Genomic DNA, 22,479 nt, shown 5'->3' on the forward strand with positions numbered 1-22,479 from the left:
AGAGCTCCTACTCTACCTCATTTTTTTCTGCTGAGCAGTACAGATGTGCTTTCAGGTCCTCCAGTCAGCTTGAATCAAGTTCCTCTTCAGTTCTTCTTTTGTTATTGACTGTGTGCAAGTCTTGTCATACGGAGCCATAATACCCAGTAGTTTTCCCTTAGTTGGGGTTTTCAGCATTTTTTTTGTTTCCTTTATTTTCCACGACCCACTGGGTCCTTGTAGACTTCGGGTGCCTATCTGAATAAATTGTTTTAAGATTGAGCCATTTGATTTTTCTGTGGCTATTTTTTCCAGATATGTCCTAGAAAACTCCCCATGGCTTTAAGAAGTGTACCTTGGTGCAACAGGGGCATGTCTCCTCTCTCTTTCTGTCATGGAGACTCATAATTGGTGTCTGCAGTCCAGGACAGGATTATAATTCTTTCATAAATTTTGTTTGCAAATATCAGGGAGAAGCATCAGATTTTGTGAAAAGTAGCATGAAAGGAATTTGGTGTCAAGAAATCCAGTCCATCTGCATCAGGAGCATTGGTGTTCATTGCTCCAGCAGCTGCATCAGATACTGAGGAAGCATCTGCATCAAGAGAGTCTCAACCCTCAACTTTGAGTGTCAGTAGAGACCATCAGTATTGGGCATCCACTGAATCCCTCCCAAGGAGCAGGAAGGATGCACCAAGGGATGGTGATGTGCTTTGGGCAGCGAGCAAGAAGCATCAACATTGCTCCTCCTTGAAGTATGGCACCAAGCATATTGAGGCACTGAGAATCACCAGTGTCCCCAATGTGAGGATGTTTTAACCTCCTAGGCATTGAATAGGGCATGACTTCCTCCAAAAAGCCAATACCCAGCCCCTGATCCACCCCTAGATCCCCCATTTTTGTTGAGGTAACCTTTAGTGAGCTGCTCTTGGACAGATTCCTAGAACAGATGGAATGTTACTTTCTTCGTCAAGAGGCATCTAGGCTGAAACTGGAAGCAGTTCAGTCTATCCTAGAAGCTCACATGATGTCTTGAGGGGCATTGAGGTCGGTGTTTTATCTTCAGCGCTTTCATGGTAGAAGCTTCTCTGACCTAGTGGGGGTCCTCAGGCCCAAGCCTCAAGCAGAGATCAGTTGCTTGAGGCCAGCAAAAACTTTACATTACATTACATTAGTGACTTCTATTCCGCCTGTACCTTGCAGTTCTAGGCTGATTACAAAAGAGCTAACTGGACATTTCCAGGATAGTTACAATTTTTGGTTACAAGTGAGATAAGAAAGCTGGATATTTCCAGGAGATATTGCGAATTAGATAACAAATAAGAATTGGACATTTCTAGGCAATATTACAAATAGGATAACAACTATGAAAGCTGGACATTTCCAGGAGCTTTACATTTTAGGGAACTGTATTCTTGGTTGATATTTAGAAAAGGAAAAGATTACCAGAGAAGTGGAGGCTTTGAGAGGGGAATTTACCGGGGAAGAGAAGGAGGGGGTGAGAGTTAAGGTATCTGGACATATTTCTTGAATAGCAGGGTTTTGATCTCTCTTCAAAATGTTTTGAGGTCGCTCGTTGTTGTCAGCAGGTTGGAAATGGAGGGGTCGAGTTTTGCTGCTTGTGTCGCAAGTAGGTTGTCAAACATCTTCTTGCGCTGAGTACCTTTGAGTGGAGAATAGGTAAATGGGGTCAGAGTTCTTCTTTGTCTAGTAGTGAGGATCTGATTTAGGCGGTTGTTTAGGTAGGAGGGGGCAGAGCCATTTAATGCTTTGAATAGTAGGCAGTAAAGTTTGAATTGAATTTGTGCTTATATTGGTAACCAGTGTGAGTCTAGGTAAGCAGTGGTGATGTGGTCATATTTTCTCAGTGAGTAGATCAGTCTGAGAGCAGTGTTTTATATAGTCTGTAGTTGTTTTAGCATGTTGGCAGAGCATGGCAGATAGAGGGAGTTGCAATAGTCCAGTAGACCCAAGACTAGGGATTGGACAATGAGCCTATATTGTTCTATGTCAAAGAATTTTCTTATTTTATGTAGATTTCTCATGGTTAAAAAAGCTTTCTCCAGAGTTGACCGACTTTAAATCACATCCTGGCTATCTTCTAAGAATTCAGTCAAACTTCCTCTTAACAGACTTCAGTGTCAAACTTTCAAAAAAAACCTCGACACTCCTTATGCTATTCCTGCTAATCCAGGCAAGTTGGAATCAAGGTATAGAACTCTACATTGCAAGGGCTTTGAGAATTCACAACTATCTCACCAATCCCTTCTTGTGGAATCTTCATTGAAGAGAACCCATCCTTCCAAGGTCTATGCCACCGTACTTCCTGGAAGAGAGTGTAGGACCATGGACAAGTTTGGCCGTCACCTTTATCAAAATTCGATGATGGCTTCCAGGGTTCTAAATTATAATGTTATTTTCACTACTTATTTCAATTACTTGATTGATATACTTCCTGGTTTTTCCAAAGACCTTGGTCAACATAGTCATTTGGAATTTCAGCAAGTCACTGCTACCTTGACACAACTCAGGTTGCAGGAAAATGGTAAAACCGGAGGACATAATTTAAGGTTGAGGGGTGGTAGATTCAAAGGCAATATTAGGAAATTCTACTTTATGGAGAGGGTGGTGGATGCCTGGAATGCGCTCCCAAGAGAGGTGGTGGAGAGTAAAACTGTGACTGAGTTCAAAGAAACGTGGGATGAACACAGAAAATCTAGAATCAGAAAATAATATTAAAAATTGAACTAAGGCCAGTACTGGGCAGACTTGCACGTTCTGTGTCTGTATATGGCCGTTTGGTGGAGGATGGGCTGGGGAGGGCTTCAATGGCTGGGAGGGTATAGATGGGCTGGAGTAGGATTTAACGGAGATTTTGGCAGTTGGAACCCAAGCACAGTACTGGGTAGAGCTTTGGATTCTTGCCCAGAAATAGCTAAGAAGAAAAAATTTAAATTGAATCAGGTTGGGCAGACTGGATGGATCTGCCATCATCTACTATGTTACTATGTATCTTATGATGCCTTTGAACTTTCCTCCAGGGTCATTGCATTCTTGGTAGCGATGCGCCGCCTGTCCTGGCTTTGCACCATCGATATGGATCCCAATCTTCAGGACCGTCGGGCTAATATCCCTTGTGAGGGCAATAACCTCTTTGATGAATCCATAGAGGCTGCCACCAAGAAGTTGTCTGAACATGAAAAATCTCTTGCTTCTTTCATCAGACCAAAGCCTAAGCCAGCTCCTTCAAAACCTTCTTGGCCTCTTCTATCCTATCGGAGGCATTATCCTCCAAGGGCAGCTCCTTACACTCGAGCACCTCCCAAGAAACAACAGCAGCAGAAGGAACAAAAACCTCAGCCTTCTGCTGCACCTAAGGCTACTCAGACTTTTTGATTGTCTCACACAGAGCATAACCTCCATCGTTCTGCCTCTGTCCTCCCTTCTTCCCATAGGAGGTCGTCTCCATCATTTTTACCATCGATGTGAGTCCATTACATCCGACCTCTGGGTGCTATCAATAATCAGGGAAGGGATACTCTCTTCATTTCACTCAGACTCCACCAAAGTTTCCTCCAAGAGAGTATCCTTCCAATCCATCCCAGATCGCCCTTCTTCTTCAGGAAGCTTAAGCTCTGCTTCATCTCCGTGCCATCAAGGAAGTTCCCCTGGACCAGCAGAGCAGGGGGTTTTACTCTCATTACTTCCTAGTTCCGAAGAAGACGGGCGATCTGCGACCCATACTAGATCTCAGAGCTCTCAACAAATTTTTGGTCAAAGAAAAATTTTGATGTCCCTAGCATCCCTTTATCCCCTTCTAGATCAGAATGATTGGTTATGTTCTCTAGATCACAGTTCTTCAACCGCCGGTCCGCGGACCGGTGCCAGTCCGCAGAAAATTTCTGGCGGTCCATACAGGGCCGGAGAGATCAAGTCGGCAGTTAAATTTCCTGCCAACTGCGGTTCCTCCCGACTGCGGTTCCTGCTGACTAATGTTCCTCCTATCCTCAGGCGATCAAGACAGGCTGCCAACGTCGGGGCCTTCCCTCTCTGAGTCTCGCCTGTTCGGAAACAGGAAGTTGAAACAAAATAGGCGGGACTCAGAGAGTGAAGGTCCCGATGTCGGCAGCCTGTCTTGATCGCCGCTCCTGCCGAGTTGCTGAAGAGGGCCACGGGAAAGTTGCGATTAGAACGGAGAGAGCTGCAGATTCAGGTGCAAGTGGAGGGAGATGGTCAGCGTGTGCGAGCAAGATCCTGGGGAGCCTTCACAGTGGCTGTCTCCCCTCCCACCAGCTCTCCTACTTGCCAGGGCAGTGCTTTACCGGCAACTTCCTGCAGGCAAGTACTGAGAACTGCTGGAAGGGGAGGAAGCCACTGTAGGAGGCTGGGAAGCTGCTGGATAAAGGGAGAGCTGTTACTGGACTTGAAGGGAGTTAGAAGGAGAGATGCTGCTGGGAGGGGAGGAGGGAAAGGGATGGGAAGAGAGTTAATGTTGGATAGAGGGAGGAGGGAAGGGAGAAGGAAAAAAAGGAAGGAGGGAAGGGAGAAAGAAAAAAGGAAGGAAACAGCTGGCAGGGAGATTACAGGAGGGGAAGGGGGTCAGGGTGGAATGGAGAGATCAGATGAGGGAAAGGGGAGAGAGAGGAATGAGAAAGTAGAGAGACATTGATGCTGGAAAGGGGGTCAGCAGAGAAATGAGAGAGGGATAAAGATGCTAGATCTGGTGTAGGAGAGATAAAAATGAAGAAGGCAGTGAAGCTGGAATGAATGATGTAAAAAGGAGAGAGGAGGAACAGGCTGGATGGACAGGGAAGAGGGGCATAAAAAGAAGTCAGATACATATGGAAGGGGGAGAGGGCAGACATTGGATGGAACGGGCAGATGCTGGAAGGAAAAGAGTGAAAAGAAGATGAAAGCAGAAACCAGAGACAACATAAGGTAGAAAAAAATAATTTTATTTCTATTTTGTCATTAGAATATATCAGATTTGAAATATATATCCTGCTAGAGACATAACTGGGGACTGCAGTATTCTATGATATTAGCATGATATTTCTATGTAGCATTCTATAATAACTTGGCTTGTTCAGTTTTCTTGATAGTAGAGGGGATATATGTGAAGGAGAGGGGAGACAGGGGTTTTGTTGGTCCATGCTCTGTATATTTGTATTTATAAAATCACAATTGTTCAGAATATTGTTTCTTTTTATACTTTAATAAAATACGTTCAATATAAAATCATAATTGCGGCTTGTGCAGATGGGATCAGATGGTTTGCGGGGACCGAGCTCGCAGAGATGGGGCGTAAACGGGATTTTTAAATTTTAGTCCTAGTAGTTTGCTGGTCCACAAAATAATTCTTTTATTTCTGCCCGTCCACAGGTGTAAAAAGGTTGAAGAACACTGCTCTAGATCTCAAGGAGGCTTACACTCACATTCCCATTAATCCAGCCTCCCGTCGGTACCTCTGATTTCGGGTGGGGAATCTGCATTTTCAGTACAGAGTGCTACCTTACGGCCTGGCATCATCTCCAAGAGTGTTCACCAAGTGCCTAGTGGTGGTAGCAGCAGCTCTAAGAAACCATGGTCTTCAGGTATTCCCCTACCTGGAAGAGTGGCTCATCAAAGATTCAAAATCTCAGGGGGTTATTGTAGCGACCCAATGGATTATGTGGTTCCTACAAAGCTTGGAATTTGAAATCAACTTCTCCAAATCCCACCTTCAGCCCTCTCAGAATCTACAGTTCATCGAAGCTATCCTGGACACTATCCAGATCAGAGCATTCCTTCCTCAGTAGCATCTGGATGCTCTTCAGCTGTGTCAGAGTGCCTACCCTTTATTCACTCTTAGCGAAACACAAGATGGTATTACTCGGTCACATGGCCTCGACCGTTCACGTGACTCCTTTTGCCAGACTTCACCTCAGAATTCCTCAGGGGACCCTGGCATCTCAGTGGACACAGGCTTGAGATCCACTTTCTCGACATATCACAGTCACTCCTTCATTGAGACAGTCTCTCCACTGGTGAATGCTCTCTTCCAATCTCCAGAGGTTTACTGTTTCAGACGCTTCCTCATCAGAAGGTCCTCACGACAGATTCCTTGACCTACGCTTGGGGAGCTCACCTCGACGGCCTATATACTCGGGGCCATTGGTCCGGCACGGATCGTCGGTGTCATATCAATCAGAGCAATCTTCAATGCTCTCAAAGCTTTTCAACATCTTCTTCACGACCAGGTAGTCCTCATTTGTGTGGACAACCAAGTCGCCATGTACTATGTCAACAAACAGGGAGGAACTGAATCTCTTCCTCTGCCAAGAAGCTCTGAAGGTTTGGGACTGGGCAATCCTTCACAACACCTTCCTGAAAGCTGTCTACATTCAAGGTGAGAAAAACTGTCGGGCAGAAAAGTTGAGTCGTCTTCTGCAACCTCACGAATGGACACTCAATTCCTTGCCTTTTCCTCACATTTTTTCTCAGTGGGGAACTCCTCAGATAGATCTCTTTGCATCTCCCCACAACAACAAACTGCCTCAATTGTGCTCCAGAATGTATTCTCCTCATCGCCTTGAGGCAGATGCTTTCCTGTTGGAATGGACGAATTTCTTCCTGTATGCATTTCATCCATTCCCTCTCATTCTCAAGACTCTTGTCAAGCTCAAGAACGATCATGCCACCATGATTCTGATAGCTCTTCAGTGGCTCAGGCAACCTCTGTACTCCCTTCTACTTCAACTCAGCAGCAGGGAGCCATACCTTCTACCAGTTTTTCCATCTCTGCTTACACAGAGTCAAGGATCTCTTCTTCATCCAAACCTGCAGTCTCTACACCTGACAGCTGGTATCTCTCAACATAACTCCTCTTCAGTTTTCTCAACCTGTACAAGACATTTTAGAGGATTTCAGAAAGCCTGCCACTAGACAATGCTACCACCAGAAATGGACTAGATTTTCTACATGGTGCATTTCTCATACCTCGGGATACCTCCTTGTCTTCCGTCTTGGATTATCTTATTAATGTCAACAGCAGTTAATTTCCGATTCTGTAGAGCCATTCTCACTATCCTTCTATCAGTCTGAGGTGGTGTATCTTTTTTTCTGGCCCTTTCCAGCCTTGTTTTTGAATCAGTTTCAGTACCCCAGCCAGCGACACATCTTGAACCAATTTTGGCTGCAATCTCTCGGTAACTGTAGCCTTCTTTTCTTAAGGTTATGGCTGTTGCTCTCTTTGTAGGTGAACAGCCAAGTTTCTTATGAAAAAATTAGCATACAGCTGTCATTTTAGTGTATTTAAACAATTAATATTCATTTAATTCAATTGCAATTAATGAAAAATAGCAATTTGCAGTGGGCCTTTATACAACACCTACAGGTTATGACATCATAAGAACATCAAAACAAAACATATAAACAACCTACTCTACTGTGCACTCAAAATCTAAGAATACATATCAAAAGAAACTTGACTGATTTCTTAACGTTTTGATGTCAAATCACTAAAAGTCATTCCTAACCACAAAATTAACAAAATCAGCCACAGCACCAGACAAAGGACTGCATGCTTCTATAGATAAGCGGTTTTTTCTATCTTTTTGATATTATAGTTATTATGGATTTTTATGGCTCATTTTAAGTAGAGCGTAAGTTATATTTAATATTTGAAGTTTCCCACTTTCACTGCACTTTAGTTGGGTAGAAAAGATAGACCCTTGTTGGTCTATCTTGTATATGATGTTTTGGGGTCATTCCTACAGTGGGCCTTTGGGTGCACACGTACTGTTGTGGGATATAGATAGATAGATAGATAGATAGATAGATAGATAGATAGATAGATATAAAACAAGTTTCCCTAAGAACTAATTTTTTTTCACCAAATTTCCTATAACAAGTATACTTTATTGAAAATCTATGATTTTCTGGCTTTATTGCTAACTGTTTTATTGCTGATTGCTGAGTGTGCTTTGAAAGTTGGGAATCTAAGATCAGGTTTTTCTCATCAACTTTCTACAGAAAGATTCATTCTTACTGGTATACTCTTAATATTTACAACCAGATTGAGGTTTCAATAACTTTTCAGATTAGTTTTAGTTACATCAAAAAATTACTGATTTGGTTATACTATTAAAAATACATAATTATGAGTTGAACTATCTCCAGTTTAATAGGTTAATCATTCATATTTGGACAACTTTTCTACTGTACTTTATTGAGAGAAAAAAAATAATCCTTAACTCAATAACAATTTAAATAGTTTTATTTAACTAAAACAATAACATTATAGCATGAAAACACTATCCTGACAGATAACACTGATACTGTAGAACAGGAGGATGGTGATCTCAAAAGTGGATAGTTTTTAGAATTGTTTAGGTTGATGATAGTCTCCTAAACAAAATAATCAGTGATGTTATTTTATTATTGATACCATTACTGCTTATTTAGTATTACTCATTGTAATACTACTGATTTAGTTTTTATACTCTGATTTAGTTTCTATCTCCGATTGTCCTACTAGATGTAATTAGGTGCAAAGCTACTAGAAGCTATCAGCTGCTAAATTTTTCCTCTGTCTACGTCTTATGTCCTACTAGAAACAATTGGGTGCTAAGATTTTCATTCTGTTAAGTTTTTACCTCCGCTCTGTCTCTCTAGAAGCAATATGGTGCTAACCTTTCTTCCACTTTAAGCCACTGTGCCAAGTTCTTCATCTGTTTTAAGCCACTTTTCAGAAAGTCAAACAAGTCCTAAGACACCTTCTATCAAATACCCAACAAGAACCTAACCTCTAATTCCAGATCCCCATGTTAAACAAACAGGTTCTGCCTTCAGTCCTCTCACTGGTTCTCCTAGATCGCACCATGAAACCACCTTCTTGGTTTCTTCTTCTCTTACTTTGCTCATTTACCAACACTATTCACTGCCTGAAACCTCTCCCCCCCCAATCTACTCGACTCCACAAACGTCAATAACATTTGCCCTGGCCTCAGAATCCCCGCGCTAGTGCGCACCAGAAATCACCCCTTCATAAAAAAAACCCAGAGGAGTCAACTACTCCTCTTTAAAGCCCGTTCCTCCTGCCAACCTACCAAACCTCATCTCTGACTCTCTCACCCCAGTCCCAACACTCTATTGTAACGCTAGATCTGCTTGCAACAAGACCCAAATATTAAAGGACCTACTTGCGGACTTTGATCCTGGATTCCTGTGCATCACAGAAACATGGATTGAAAAAGACGATCTATTCACGCAAAACGAACTCTGCTCCTACAGTTACCATGGCCTCTTCTCTCCCAGAATAAACCAGAAAGGAGGAGGCCTGGCACTCCTCTACAAATCATTCTTCGATGTTCAGCTCCTCGAAAAGGGTAGCTACACTTCACTAGAATATATGCTAGCTTCAATCAAGGATGAACTCCACCCCTACCCATTAGGTATCTTGTTACTAAACCGGCCACCAACCCCCTGGAATAAATCCTCCAATCTCTTCCTCGAGACCATAACAAGCGCCTTCCTAAAATTTCAGAGACTATTGATCATTGGTGATATTAATCTCCACCTAGATGACAACACCAGCAAAGATGCAACAATTTCCTCTCTTCTCTAGGTTTCCCTTCTACGTACTCCCCAACCCACGAAAAGGGGCACATACTAGACATCATCAGCTTCCTCGACCTGACCAAACACAAAACTTCTGCCGAAGATGCTCGTTGGGAACATGTTCCTTGGTCCGATCACTTTTTAATCTCTTTCTGCCTCCCCATTTTCATGTCCCACCTTGGATCTCCACCCTGTGCCACAAATCCTATCACCCTGCAAAAAAATCACGAGCGAACTGTTCTGGTCCCAATTTCTCAACCGACTTTCCTCTTGTTCCAAGCCTGCTGACCCAGAATCTAATTGGCACAACTGGATAAACCTCTCCAAGACTACCTATTATGCTCTTGCCCCTTTATCTACCAAATCTATCTCCTACTCTTCTATGTTTCTATGCTTCTACTCCCGTAAGACCCCTTGGTATCTTCCGTACCACAGAGAACTGAAGCAGAAATGCTGAGCACTAGAGCGCAAATGGAAAAAATCTAAATTCCCTTCAGACAGACAATCCTAGAGGGACAATATCAAGTTTTATATCTCAGTACTAAAAAAAGCAAGGAAGAACTTCTACGGTGATAAAATTTCCAGATCCAACAACTAGAGCAGCACACTGTTTAACATCTGGCGCACCTTAACTTCTAAAAACATCTCCACCATTTCCCCTTCCTTCCCATCAGCAGACGACCTAGCAAAATTCTTCAACGAAAAGATCACTACCAAAAGGAGCTCCTTCCATAAGGAGCTCCTTCCCTCCATCAGTCTCCTACAACTCTCTGGCCTCCAATGACTCTAACCCTATCCCAGCAGACAGACTCGTATCTGAACTCTAAACTCTGCCTCAAACTGAAATCCTGCAAATGTACCCTGGATCCATTCCCTTCCTACCCTGTATGAGAATATTCCCGCGCAGGCCTTCTCATCCCTCACCAGACTTAAAAACTCTGCTTTACTATCGGGCCTGTTCTCCGCAGAAATGGGACATATTACTGAAAAAAGCTGATCTTGACCTTTCCTCTCCTTCTAACTACCGTCCCATAGCAAACATCCCTCTCCTGACTAAAATGCTAGAATCCATCATTTCCACTCAGCTCTCTTCCTACCTAGAGAGATTCTCCATTCTCTTACCTTACCAATACGGCTTCAGACCCAACTTCAGCACTGAATCTCTCCTGGTCTCCTTAATTTCAAAGGTGCAACAATTAAACTCTCGCAATACGTTTGCTGTCCTATTACAATTCGATCTCTCTGCAGCTTTTGATGTCGTCCACCACAATATTCAAATTTATCAACTTTCCGAGATAGGCATCGACTCCACAGTCTTAGAGTGGTTCTCGAACTTCTTATGCTCCCGCTCCTACACTGTCAACACAAATGGCACCACGTCCGCTCCTTGGAAACCGACTTATGGAGTCCCACAGGGATCACCCCTATCTCCTAATCTCTTCAACATCTACATGTCTTCCCTGAAAATCTTCCATCTGTCTTCCTTTGAAACAATCTATACTTATGCTGACGACATCCTTGTCCTTCTTGAGACAGACTCGAACCTTAACAACCTCCCTGAGAACATAACAGTCTGCATAAAGAAACTCCAATCCTGGTCCCTCTCTGTTCAAATGAAACTGAACAAGTCCAGAACGAAACTTCTCTGGCTCGGTCCAAAATTAAAACAGCTGCCCACCCTCTTCGCACTACCCTCTGGCCTGGCGCTACGCTGCAGCTTGAGTTCTCAAGCAAAGTTCTAGGCATCATCATCAACTCTTCTCTGTCCTTCAACGATCACCTCAACTCCCTGGTAAAATCATGCTTTTTCAGCCTCCACATGTCGAGGAAAGTGAGATCCTGCTTCCGTCAACAACATTTTGCCATCCTTGTTCAATCCATCATCCTTTCCAAACTAGATTACTGTAATTCCATCTACCTAAGTCTAACTAAAAAGAGTCTTCAAAGACTTCAACTAATTCAGAACACTGCGGCCAAGTTGATCTTCGCAAAACATAAATTTGACCATGTTTCCCCACTTTTGTCCAAACTCCACTGACTTCCAATAATCACCAGGGTTCACTTTAAATGTTCCTGTCTAGCTTTTAAAATCCCACACGGCATCCTCCCTCCCCTAAGCCCTCTTTCTTGGAACTCCCCGAATCCCATCAACACCAGGCCTACCTAAAAACTTAAGCTATCCTTCCCCTCACTAAAAGGCATCCTCCATGTGGGAAAATTGGGACAAGACCTCTAACGACCCCCCCCCCCCCCGGCTTACATTACTACTCGCCCCCCCCTCCGCTCTTCTTCTCCCCCTTAATAGCTTCTCTCTTCCCTATCTTCCCACCGCCCGTCATCCTCTGTCAAGTTTGGTTAACACTTGTTTATATCTGATAAACTATATCTGATAAACTATTTATATCTGATAAATTGTCTATATCTGATAAACTGTTGTAAATCTGCGTTAACATTTGTTTATATCTGATAAATTGTGTATATCTGATAAATTGTTGTAAATCTGCGTGTCAACGCAGATACTACTTTAATTGATGTAAACCACCTAGAACTCACCGGGTATTGTGGTATATAAGAATAAAATTATTATTATTTTTCAGAATCTCAGGGCTTTGGAATAACCTTACTACCCCACTGCGGAATCAGGTCTCCTTCCAACTATTCTGCAAGCACCTGAAAACTAGTCTTTTCACAAAAATGTAATGCTCTCCTCCCCCCCTTTTACACTACCTCCAAACTCAAAGTGTTACACTTTCCTTTATTAAGCTCTTGTAAACTGTACCGAGCTCTATATTCATGGAGAGGATGCGGTATATAAACTTAAAGTTTAGTTTAGTATTCACAGCCACTCAGTACCACACAACAAAGGAATAGATGCTTGTTTCAACTCTTTATTTCTTCATAACAACTGTATTAAAATGACGGTAACATTCAGTAATACAGTGGTAACTTGGAATCCGAACTATTTTTTTAAATTAAATTTTGCCCCGGAATTCGAACGCTGCTTTGGAATCTGAACGTACAGATTCCCCTCTGACGCAGCTTCCTGTTTCTGCCTGGGCGGTTCGCGTCAGAAGGAAGCTTTGGGCTGAGCACCGTTTGCAGTTGCCGTTGCTGAACTTGCTGCCTATGCCAACGGGGGCCCGATTTTGCTGTCTATGCCAGTTGGGGTGCCTGATCTTGCTGTCTATGCCAGTTAGGGAGCCCGATCTTGCTGTCTTTGCCAGGGAGTCCGATCTTGCTGTCTATTTGAAAATCTGAGTTTGTGGGACCAAGGAATGGATTAATCCAGTTTCTGTTATTTTCAATGTGAAAAATTTGTCTTGGAACTCGAATGTTTTGGAACTCTAATGGGGTTCTGGAATGGATTAAGTCAGATTCCGAGGTACCACTGTAATAAAATATTTGAGGCGCCTAGCCAAGATGGCGCCCTGATTGATCTCAGTGGAGCGCTGCCAAACCATTTTCCTAATTCTAATGGTTAAAAGGAAGTCGAAGATCCGGATTTTCCCTTCTGAACCCGGGCAAGTACCTTTGAGATCAGGTCCGATGGACGCTTTCGTCAAGAGACAGCCTAGAGGAGAGCCGGATGAGAAAAAGGCCTCGGCTCGAGGCGAGAGTCGGTCGGAGGACTCTTTAGCTTCCTTCGAGACTGTAAGTCTCTCTCCGGAGGAGCAGAGAACGCCGGTGCAGCCACACCCCCGGTCATTAGCGTTCACATGGCTAGTGAGGGAAATGAGGCAGCGATGTCAATATGCAGCAAAGAAGGTGAAGAGCTGCACAAGGGGCTTCAGCTGCTGTTAAAGTACAACTATCACTGTGTGAACTCCTGGAGTCAGCAGAGGAACAGCAGAACTTGTCTTCATTAATTTCCTCAGCAGGTACTGTGAACTCTAAAGTGTCTGTGGTAAATTTTGAGATTGCTCCATTTAAGAAACCCCCAGTTATAGACCTGAACTCCATTTGGGAGGCAATTTAGGAGTTATAAAATCTCGTTGGGTACTCAGATGAAAAACTTAACCACTTACTGCTCTGGAATACTTTTGGAATCATTAAATATTCAGCAAAGAGTGGAAAAAAATTGAAACAGACTTGGTGAAACAGAAACAAAAAGTAGAAACTGTGGGGATACAAAATCAATTGCTGATGAAAGAAAATGAAAATATTAGCTTTAAATTACAAATGTTGGAGAACGTATCAAGAAGAAATAATACAGCTCTTGATATGTTTAAGAGGCATCTTACTGAAAATTTGAAGATTCCTTAGTCTCAAAAGTTTATTATCTCCCCGAGGGAAAAAGAAAAATACCTGAAGATCAACAGTCTCCAGCTTTGGATATGTTAAATTTAACGAATATTCTAGAAAGATCAGTGGCTAAGCAGATGACAGTAGCTACACTCTGTTCAGTTAGCATTGGATTCGGACCGTGATTGATTTTTGAAGATTTTCTTTAAGTATAAAGATAAATTATTTTTGGATAAAACAGTTAGACTATATCCGGATGTTTCCAGAGTTACCCCAAAAAAGAGGAAACAATTTTTGCTTTTAAGGCCTCAGGGATAGCCTTAGCTATCCCTGTAAATGTTGTTGTTGTATCAGGTTTCAAGGAGCCAAGTATGCTTTCTTTGAGTCTTCACAGCTTTCAGGGTTCATTATGGGTAAAGATGTGATTACTGCAAGTATCCTTGCTAATTTCCAGGAGGAAGGCTCATGAATTTAGAACAAGATTAGCTATCAGAAGCGCCGTTTAATTCTCTTAATGATGATGTTTTGATTTTTGATTAATCTGACTTATTAAAGCTATCTCCCCCGCATATTGTAAACCAATAATAGAGCAATGGAAAAAATAGTTTACTTTGTTTGAAATTATTGCTTGAAAAGATTTGAATGTTACTGCTCATGTGGAATGATGTTTGTGATCATATAATAATTAAAATGCTATAAAGAAAAAAAATAACAATAATATATTTTTGCTCAAATATGACAATTCCTTAAGCCAGTCTTTAAGAAATATGATGAAAACAAAACATTTACCAATCTGAAGATCCTGCCTGTTCAAACATGTTCCTTTTTGTCATCTTTATCAAAGCCCTTCTCATAATGTTGTTTCATTTGAGACACCAGGCCTTGCATATCTTTATTACAATATTTGTGTTTTGCATGTATGTATGCCTTTCCCATAGGTAGAGGAACTTCATTAAAATATTCCCAAACTAGTCTCTTTTATGGCCTGCTGCCATTAAATAGTTGGTTTTCTTCTCCAAGGAGAGAATAATATAAAAAACCTCAGTCTATACCAGTATATCACAAATTGCGTAGTGTGCCGGCAAAGAGGAGAGGTGCCAGTGCTGGCTGACTGCTTACAGGACGTGCTTCTCAAGGCAAGAGGCACATCCTGTAGCCAGTCAGCCAGCACCCATGCCTCTTCTTGCTAGTGCCTCTCCTCCATGCCTTTCTTGCTCCAGCATCCCCCACTGGCGGCTCAGGGCCCTGTCTGGAGGTCCTTCACGAGAACTCACAGCAGTCAATCAGCTAGTGGCTCTGCATTGGTAGGAGTGAAGGAAGGTCGCTCCTGCCCCAGTTTACCGCTGGACCACCAGGGATTCTAAAGGTGCGTGGGAGAGACGAGAGGGTGGTAAAAATTCTTAGAATCAGCTAGGATAGGAGGCAGGAAGGATCCCTGCTGTCCTGACCCACCACTGGACCACCAGGACTTATGGCAGGCCCTGTAGGCCTGCCGGCATCGGAAGGGATGGGGACAGAACCTAATGAGGGAGGGGGGCTGGGTGTAGAGACTGGCAAGGGAGAGAGTGGGGTTGGATGCAGACACAGGCATGGGAGGAAATGAGAGAGAGCTGAATGCAGAACCTGGCAGATCAGGGAGGGAGGGGGGAACAAGGTGCAGAGCCTGGCAGGACAGGGCAAGGTACTGCACTTGAATATTAATACACACACACCTCGGTTTATATTCAAGTTAACCTTTTTCTTGTCCTTTTTTTTTGGGGGGGGGAAACCCGTTACCTTCGTTTATATACAGGTCGGTTTATATTTGAGTATATATGGTAATCCTTATTTCATGATGAATAACTTTTGGACTATAATGTATCTTAAATAGAAAGCTATACTTAGATAGAATTTATTTTAAAAATATCCAATTTAAATTTTTAAAATCTGATTTTTTAAAAATCATTGATTTTTATCCACCCTGGTTTTATAACAGTCCTTTTTTTTTTTTCTTTTTCTAAGATGAAAGAAGAAAAATCATGGTAAGATTTTTTTTTCTACACGGATGTTAAAAGTCCTTGCATTTACAGAATAGAATAATTCTAGTGATTACAGTATATATCAAGTTTTCTTGACACCATAAGTTTGAAAGCAAAATCTCAAGGGAATATTAAATTCATTTTACTGACCCAATGGTTGAATATGATTAATTTCCACTGTCTGCTACTGAAATTAAAATATAATCTGTAGGTCCTGAATTTGTGTGGCATTTTGTGAGTGTGTTTTATCTTTTGGGAAACGTTTGTGGAACAGATATACAGAGAAAGCTTTTATAAAACATACTGTTTATCTTTCTCTTGTTTGTATTAAACAGTGGTAGGGGTAAAAGACTAGAGATATTCCAGGAACCTGTAATAAAATGATTAATATTACAGCAATTAGTTTGAGGCACAAAATAACATAAGAAATAAATCAAATGATACAAACACAAAAAGAGTCATAAAATAAAGAAAAGCTGCAACTAGATTGAAAGAGGTCTGCCTCAGCAAAATGCCAGTACATCAGACTCAAGTTGCTGGTTGTAACAAATAGCATGCCAAGCACAGGACCCAAAATAGAAGAGTCATGGCATTTCATATTAGCATGCTTGTACAACATTCCTGAATATACCTGAAACTAATTCTGAGTAGAGGACTGTAAAGCATGGGAAGTTATATAAATGAGGTGTGTAAGTACCCATAAAAAGATAAGAGTAAAACCATGTAGAACATAAAATACACATAAGGTTTCTGTGTAATCAATAAATACAATATATCCTCCAGCTTTAAATGCTAATTGTAATTGCATATTAAGTTCTACTTAAATCATACTTAAATTGTTTTAAAAGGAGAAAAAAGGGCCTCAGAAGCTACGGAGAATATACCTCTTCTGTGGCTATGAAGGGAAGAGCCGCATGCACTAGCTCCCCTACAAACTTCTGTCACTGGCCCAAAAACTTCCTTTTAGCTGTCACATAGCTTGTAAAACACAAAACTATAATGATAAGAAAAAAATGCATTTGGACAATGTCTTACAGATCATTCTTCAGTGAAACGGAAGATACAGTGTTCTTAATCCAAGTGAACCATGCTGTTACCAGAAGTTCTGTGCTTTCCACCAACATAAATCTTGTTGTTGTTGCTGATGATGGCCGTCATTTCATGATAATGTCATTGCTGCTTCAGGGCTCTGAAAAGACATCCGACTCTGCACTAAAGAACTCCATGTCTGAGTAATCGCAACACCAAGGTTCACTTGAATTAGGAACACTATCTTCCGTTTTACTAAAGAATGATTTGATTTTTGTTTCCTAGAGGACCTTTAATTCATGTTTAAGCTTTACTGGATGTTTAATCTCTCCTTCAAAGCATGATTTTGATGAATGCTTTCAACTGCTAGTTGCAGCATGCTTGAGATTCACTGTGTCTTAAGATGGATTTAAGTATGTACACTTTGGATTTCTTGGCTGAACCATCTTGTGCCTTCAATAGCATGTTGAAGTGTCTTGGCCATTGGCTTGATTCCAACTTCCAAGTATTATTGTGTCTTCTAGCAGTTTATCAGCTGCCTGTTAGAAAGTTCAGCAGAGACCAGGAGAGTTTTTAATTGTATTCTAAGTCTTCACAGTTTGTACATTTTTTCATTCTCTTATGTAAAAAATATAATTCAAATGCATTAAACTACGCATTTATTACATTATTGAGTTATCAAAAGTTCTCACAGCAAAGTATAATATCCATCCTTAACTTACTATATTATTTTTGTCTTTTGTAAACCGCTTTGTGTTAAGTTCATGTAAAGAAGGCAGTATAGAGATTAAATATAACTATCTACACAACATATTCTATACTTTAAATGATAAATAATAATTACAGGGGAGATTCAAGATAAGAACGTAAGAATAACCATACCGGGTCGGACCGATGGTCCATCAAGCCCAGTAAACTGCTTCCGAACAGTGGTCAATCCAGGTCACAAGTACTTGGTAGAATTCCAAAGAGTTGATGCTACTGATTCCAAGGATAAGTAATGGCTTTCCCCATGTCTGCTTTAATAGCAAATCAGGAACCTTTTCTTCATGGACTTGTCCAAACCTCAGTTAAACTGTTACCACATCCTCTGACAACGAGATCCAGAGCTTAACTATTCATTAAGTGAAAAAAAATATTTTCTGGCATTCATTTTAAAAGTACAGTCAAACTTCGGTTTGTAAGTAACGCAGTTTGCGAGTGTTTTGCAAGACGAGCAAAACACTCTCGCAAATCTTGCCTCACAAACCGAGTGTTGACTCGATATGCGAGAGATCCCACCCCCAAGAACTGGCATCGCCCCGAGAACCAGCATCACCCGTCCGCCCATCCAAACCCTTACCGCAATCGGGCACCTGCCCGCAGCACCAACCCACAGGACATGCCGGTGCCGAAAGAGCAGGCAGCAGGCTCTTTCAGCACCAGCATGTCCTGTGGGTTGGTGCTGTGGTCCGGTGCCCGATCGCGGTAAGGGTTTGGGAGGGGGGGCAATGCCAGTGGCCTTGGGGGGGTGTTCTTGGGATGTGGTGGGGTGGAAGCTCACCAGTGGCCTCGGGGGGGAGGGGTCTTTTCGATGTGGGGTGGGATGGAAGTGCGCCAGTGGCCTCGGGGGGGGGGGGTCTTTTTGGGATGTAGAACGAATCATCCAAGTTTCCCTTACTTTCTATGGAGAAACTCGCTTTGATATATGAGCACTTTGGTTTACGAGCATGCTTCTGGAACGAATTATGCTTGCAAACCAAGGTTCCACTGTATTACTGTGTAACTTCATGGAGTATTCCCTAGTTTTTCTTCTTTTTTCTTTATTTATACATTTTCAAATTACATACCAAGTATACACTTGTACAGAAAGTTGGTTAGACAGGACATTGCTTTCTCAAAGTATAAAACAAACATTTTACACCTTGATATTCCATAAAACAAAAGAATATTAGTTTAACTAACACAACTCAAGTCTTCCAAATTGGATCCAAGATATCACATAAGTGAGAAAAAAGAAAATATAAATCTATTTAAGAATAAGCTATACATAGTGCTGAGGTAGGAATAACATATTCAAACTATTGAGCGATTGATTTTCCCCCATCTATTTGTTGAGGTTCAAAGAAAACATATTTAACTGATCGGTGGCAAATAATACATATACAGGGGTGTCTCAAATAGAATGTAGCCCCCAATAAAATGACCCCTGGTCTCAAAAGAAGAAATTCTCGACGGCGTTTTTTAGTTTCTCTTGAGAAATCAGGATACATTTGAATTTTATATCCAAGAAACTCTTTTCTGTTTATTTTTAAAGAAAAGCCTCAATAACCATACTTTATCAATCGAAAGAGCTACAGTTAATATCAATGTAGAAGGTGTTACTCTGTCCTTATCCGATGTTTCCAAAATTTCCGATACGTTCAGTAATGCTTGATCAAGTTTTTTTGACTGTGGTTGAGGCCCATTTTTATTAGGTAGATAGTACAATTGAGAAAATGGGGGTAATGTATCTTCCTGGACTTGTAGAACTTCTACCAAGTATCTCCTAAGCATCTTCCTAGGAGTTACCATTGTTAGTCTAGGAAAATTAACAAGTCTCAGGTTATTATTTCGTGAATTATTCTCAAGTATTTCTAATTTTCTTCTAAGATTCACATTATCTTTAACGAGGGCCTCGTGTAGTTGTTTAGATTGTAATAAATCTTGGTCAAGCTTTTGAATAGAGGATTTTGAAACAATCGGATCTTCTTTTAAGTCCTTGAGCTCTTTAGTGTGTTGAATCAATTTAGTCTCTATATATTGGAAATTGGGGCTAATAGTTTTAGCAAAGTTAGCCACTAAGTCCCAAAGAGACTCAAGAGTCACCTGAGCGGGCTTCTCCCAAATAGGAAATTTTTGTTGGGTGTAGAAATGCTCACCCTCAGAGGAATTCTCCTGGCCTTGCTTCTTCTGGTTTGTTCCACCTCCGGTTGCTGAACCAGTCCCTGATTCTCCTGCAGCAGTGGTCTCAAACTCAAACCCTTTGCAGGGCCACATTTTGGATCTGTCGGTACTTGGAGGGCCTCAGAAAAAAAAAGTTAATGTCTTATTAAAGAAATGACAATTTTGCATGAGGTAAAACTCTTTATAGTTTATAAATCTTTCCTTTTCGGCTAAGTCTTAATAATAATATTGTCATTTATAGCTAAATAGACATATGATCAAGAAACTGTTTTATTTTACTTTTGTGATTATGATAAACAGACCGAGGGCCTCAAAATAGAACCAGGCGGGCCGCATGTGGCCCCCGGGCCACGAGTTTGAGACCACTGTCCTGCAGCAACTCTCTGTACAGGGAGTTCTGCCTCCATGCTCTCCGTAGTGATGTTAATTGCCTCAGGAGAAAGGACCTCCCCCAGCTCCGGGGTTTTGTTGCCCCTCGGAGAACTGGTAACCTGGGGCTGCGAGGGTGGCGCTCGGACATCTGGACTAAGGGTGATGTCCGGCCCAAGAGAAGCAGCCCTGGTCTTGCTCAGCCCCGGCGCCCTCGGGCTGACATCAGATGTCGGCGTTGTAACTCCCTGCATCCGCTGCAACAGCTCCTCAATATTGCCGAGTCGGCACCATGGAGCACTGCGAGGCACCAGCAGTACTCTTGCCTCTTCTCTTCGGCATGGAGAGGAAATATCGGGCCTCAAAAGCCTCCAAGGCAGAAAAAGAATGTAGAGGAGCGGTTAAGGTGCATACTTCTCAGCATGTCTTAGCAGCGGCCATCTTGGATCCGTTAGTCTTTCTTCTTTTTGATAGAGTAAACAGTTGTTTCATGTTTCCCCATTCTGCTCCATTCAGGATTTTGTATGAGTGATCTCTATCATATGCACCTCTCAGCTGGTTCTTCCCCATGCTGAAAACCCTAAACTTTGAAGCCTTTCTTTTTATGAGAGAAGTTCCATCCCCATTTTGGTTAGCCAGTTTGAACTTTTTCTAATTCCACTATAATCATTTTTGAGATACTGTGACCAGAATTGTACACAGTACTCGAGGTACAATTGCACCATGAGGCAGTACAGAGGCATTATAATATTCTTTGTCTTGTTTTCTATCGCTTTCTTAATAAATTCTAGCATTCTGTTTAGCTTTATGGCTGCCATCCCACACTGAGCAAAATATTTCAGCATACTGTCTGTGTTGACATCTAGATCTTTCTTGGATTGTGGCTCCTAATGTGGATCCTAGCATTCTGCCATGTACTTGTTGGAAGCAGGATATTATGCTAGATAGGCCATTGGTCTGCCCCAGTAAGGCTATTGTTATGTTCTTTATTTATTTAAAATATTTATAATCTGCTTAAGTCCTTAGCAGCTCACAATAAAAACATACATAAAATGAATGGACAGACATCAACATCAAATAAACGAAACCAGATTAGAAACCCACACATCTATCTTCCCTTACAATTAAACTCTTCTTTAGAACTAATTCCAAAAATTTTCATCCCAAAAGAATTTCTGATATCAATTAAACGCTTGAACAAAAAAGTATGTTTTAAGCAGTTTCTGAAAATGTAAAACATTTTTACAGAGTCGTATTACTCTGGAAACTCTGTTCCATAATATTGGGCCTGTTACCGAAAAACAGGACTTCCTGGTAATGGCATATTTCGCTACTCCCCTTTTACACACACCCAATAACATACAATTCTCTGATCTTAACTGTTTGGATTATATAAAGTCAAGCACTTATTCAGGTAGTCAGGTAACATACCATAAATACCTTGTTGGATAATTTTCAAGATTTTAAATTGCACACGATAGTAAACTGGTAACTAATGAAGTTTTTCCAAAATTGGGGAAATGTCTTCAAAATGAGATGTCCCCATCAGGATCTGAGCTACTGAGTTCTGCACACTCTGTAATGCTTTCATACAAGTCAAAGGCAGCCTCAGATAAATACCATTACAGTAGTCTAGCTTTGATTTAACTATGATTTGGATGATTATTCTCAATATGCATCACTTTGCATTTGTCTACATTAAATTTCATGTGCCATTTGAATGCCCAGTCTTCTAAGGTCCTCCTGCAATTTCTCACATGATTTAACAACTTTTATAAATCTAGGTTTATTTCATCTGCAAATTTAATCACATCAGTCATCATTCCCATTTTCAGATTATCCCTCTTTTCCTCTCATCCTATTTTTTCATGATTATGTTGGAACACTAAGTAAACCGCAGAGATATTTGATGAATTGTGGTATATCAAGGATAATCTAAAACTTGAAACATCACTTCTGCCACAAGCTAATGGATCTGCCTTGGGGTTTTTTAAAAATCTTTTCCTATTTTAATTTCTTTGAGATGGAGCACAAACAGAAGGGAAAGCAGTAATCACATCTCAGAAAGATCTTCTGTCTATGGCATCAGTGAATTTGCTAATGTCCCAGTCTATGGCAGCGATGATGAACAGCACGTTTGAGTAGCTTGGATAGGAAGGGGAGGAGGAATTTGGGGTGATAGTTATAGGGGGCCTAGTGAGCGTCATTTGAGGAGAGGTGTAAGTATGGTATGTTCGAAGACAACAGAAACTGTTGCAGTGGAGAATGATAGGATGAAGATGAGACAGATGGGAGTGATAGCTCCGAGTAGGTGGGA

The 22,479-nt window shown here is 41.5% G+C and overlaps 1 protein-coding gene across 2 annotated transcripts in view; it reads left to right on the forward strand.

Annotated features, from left to right (window-relative positions):
• LOC117360536 (SAP domain-containing ribonucleoprotein-like) overlaps nt 1-22,479 on the forward strand; it is a 179,429-nt gene that overhangs the window by 131,587 nt on the left and 25,363 nt on the right. For both annotated transcript variants that reach the window (XM_033944434.1, XM_033944435.1), the window contains exon 8: nt 15,823-15,842. In XM_033944434.1, coding sequence (XP_033800325.1) covers nt 15,823-15,842 — 20 coding nt within the window. The remainder of the gene's footprint in view (nt 1-15,822; nt 15,843-22,479) is intronic.

This window comes from Geotrypetes seraphini, chromosome 5 (assembly GCF_902459505.1).
Source record: "Geotrypetes seraphini chromosome 5, aGeoSer1.1, whole genome shotgun sequence".
NCBI lineage: Eukaryota > Metazoa > Chordata > Amphibia > Gymnophiona > Dermophiidae > Geotrypetes > Geotrypetes seraphini.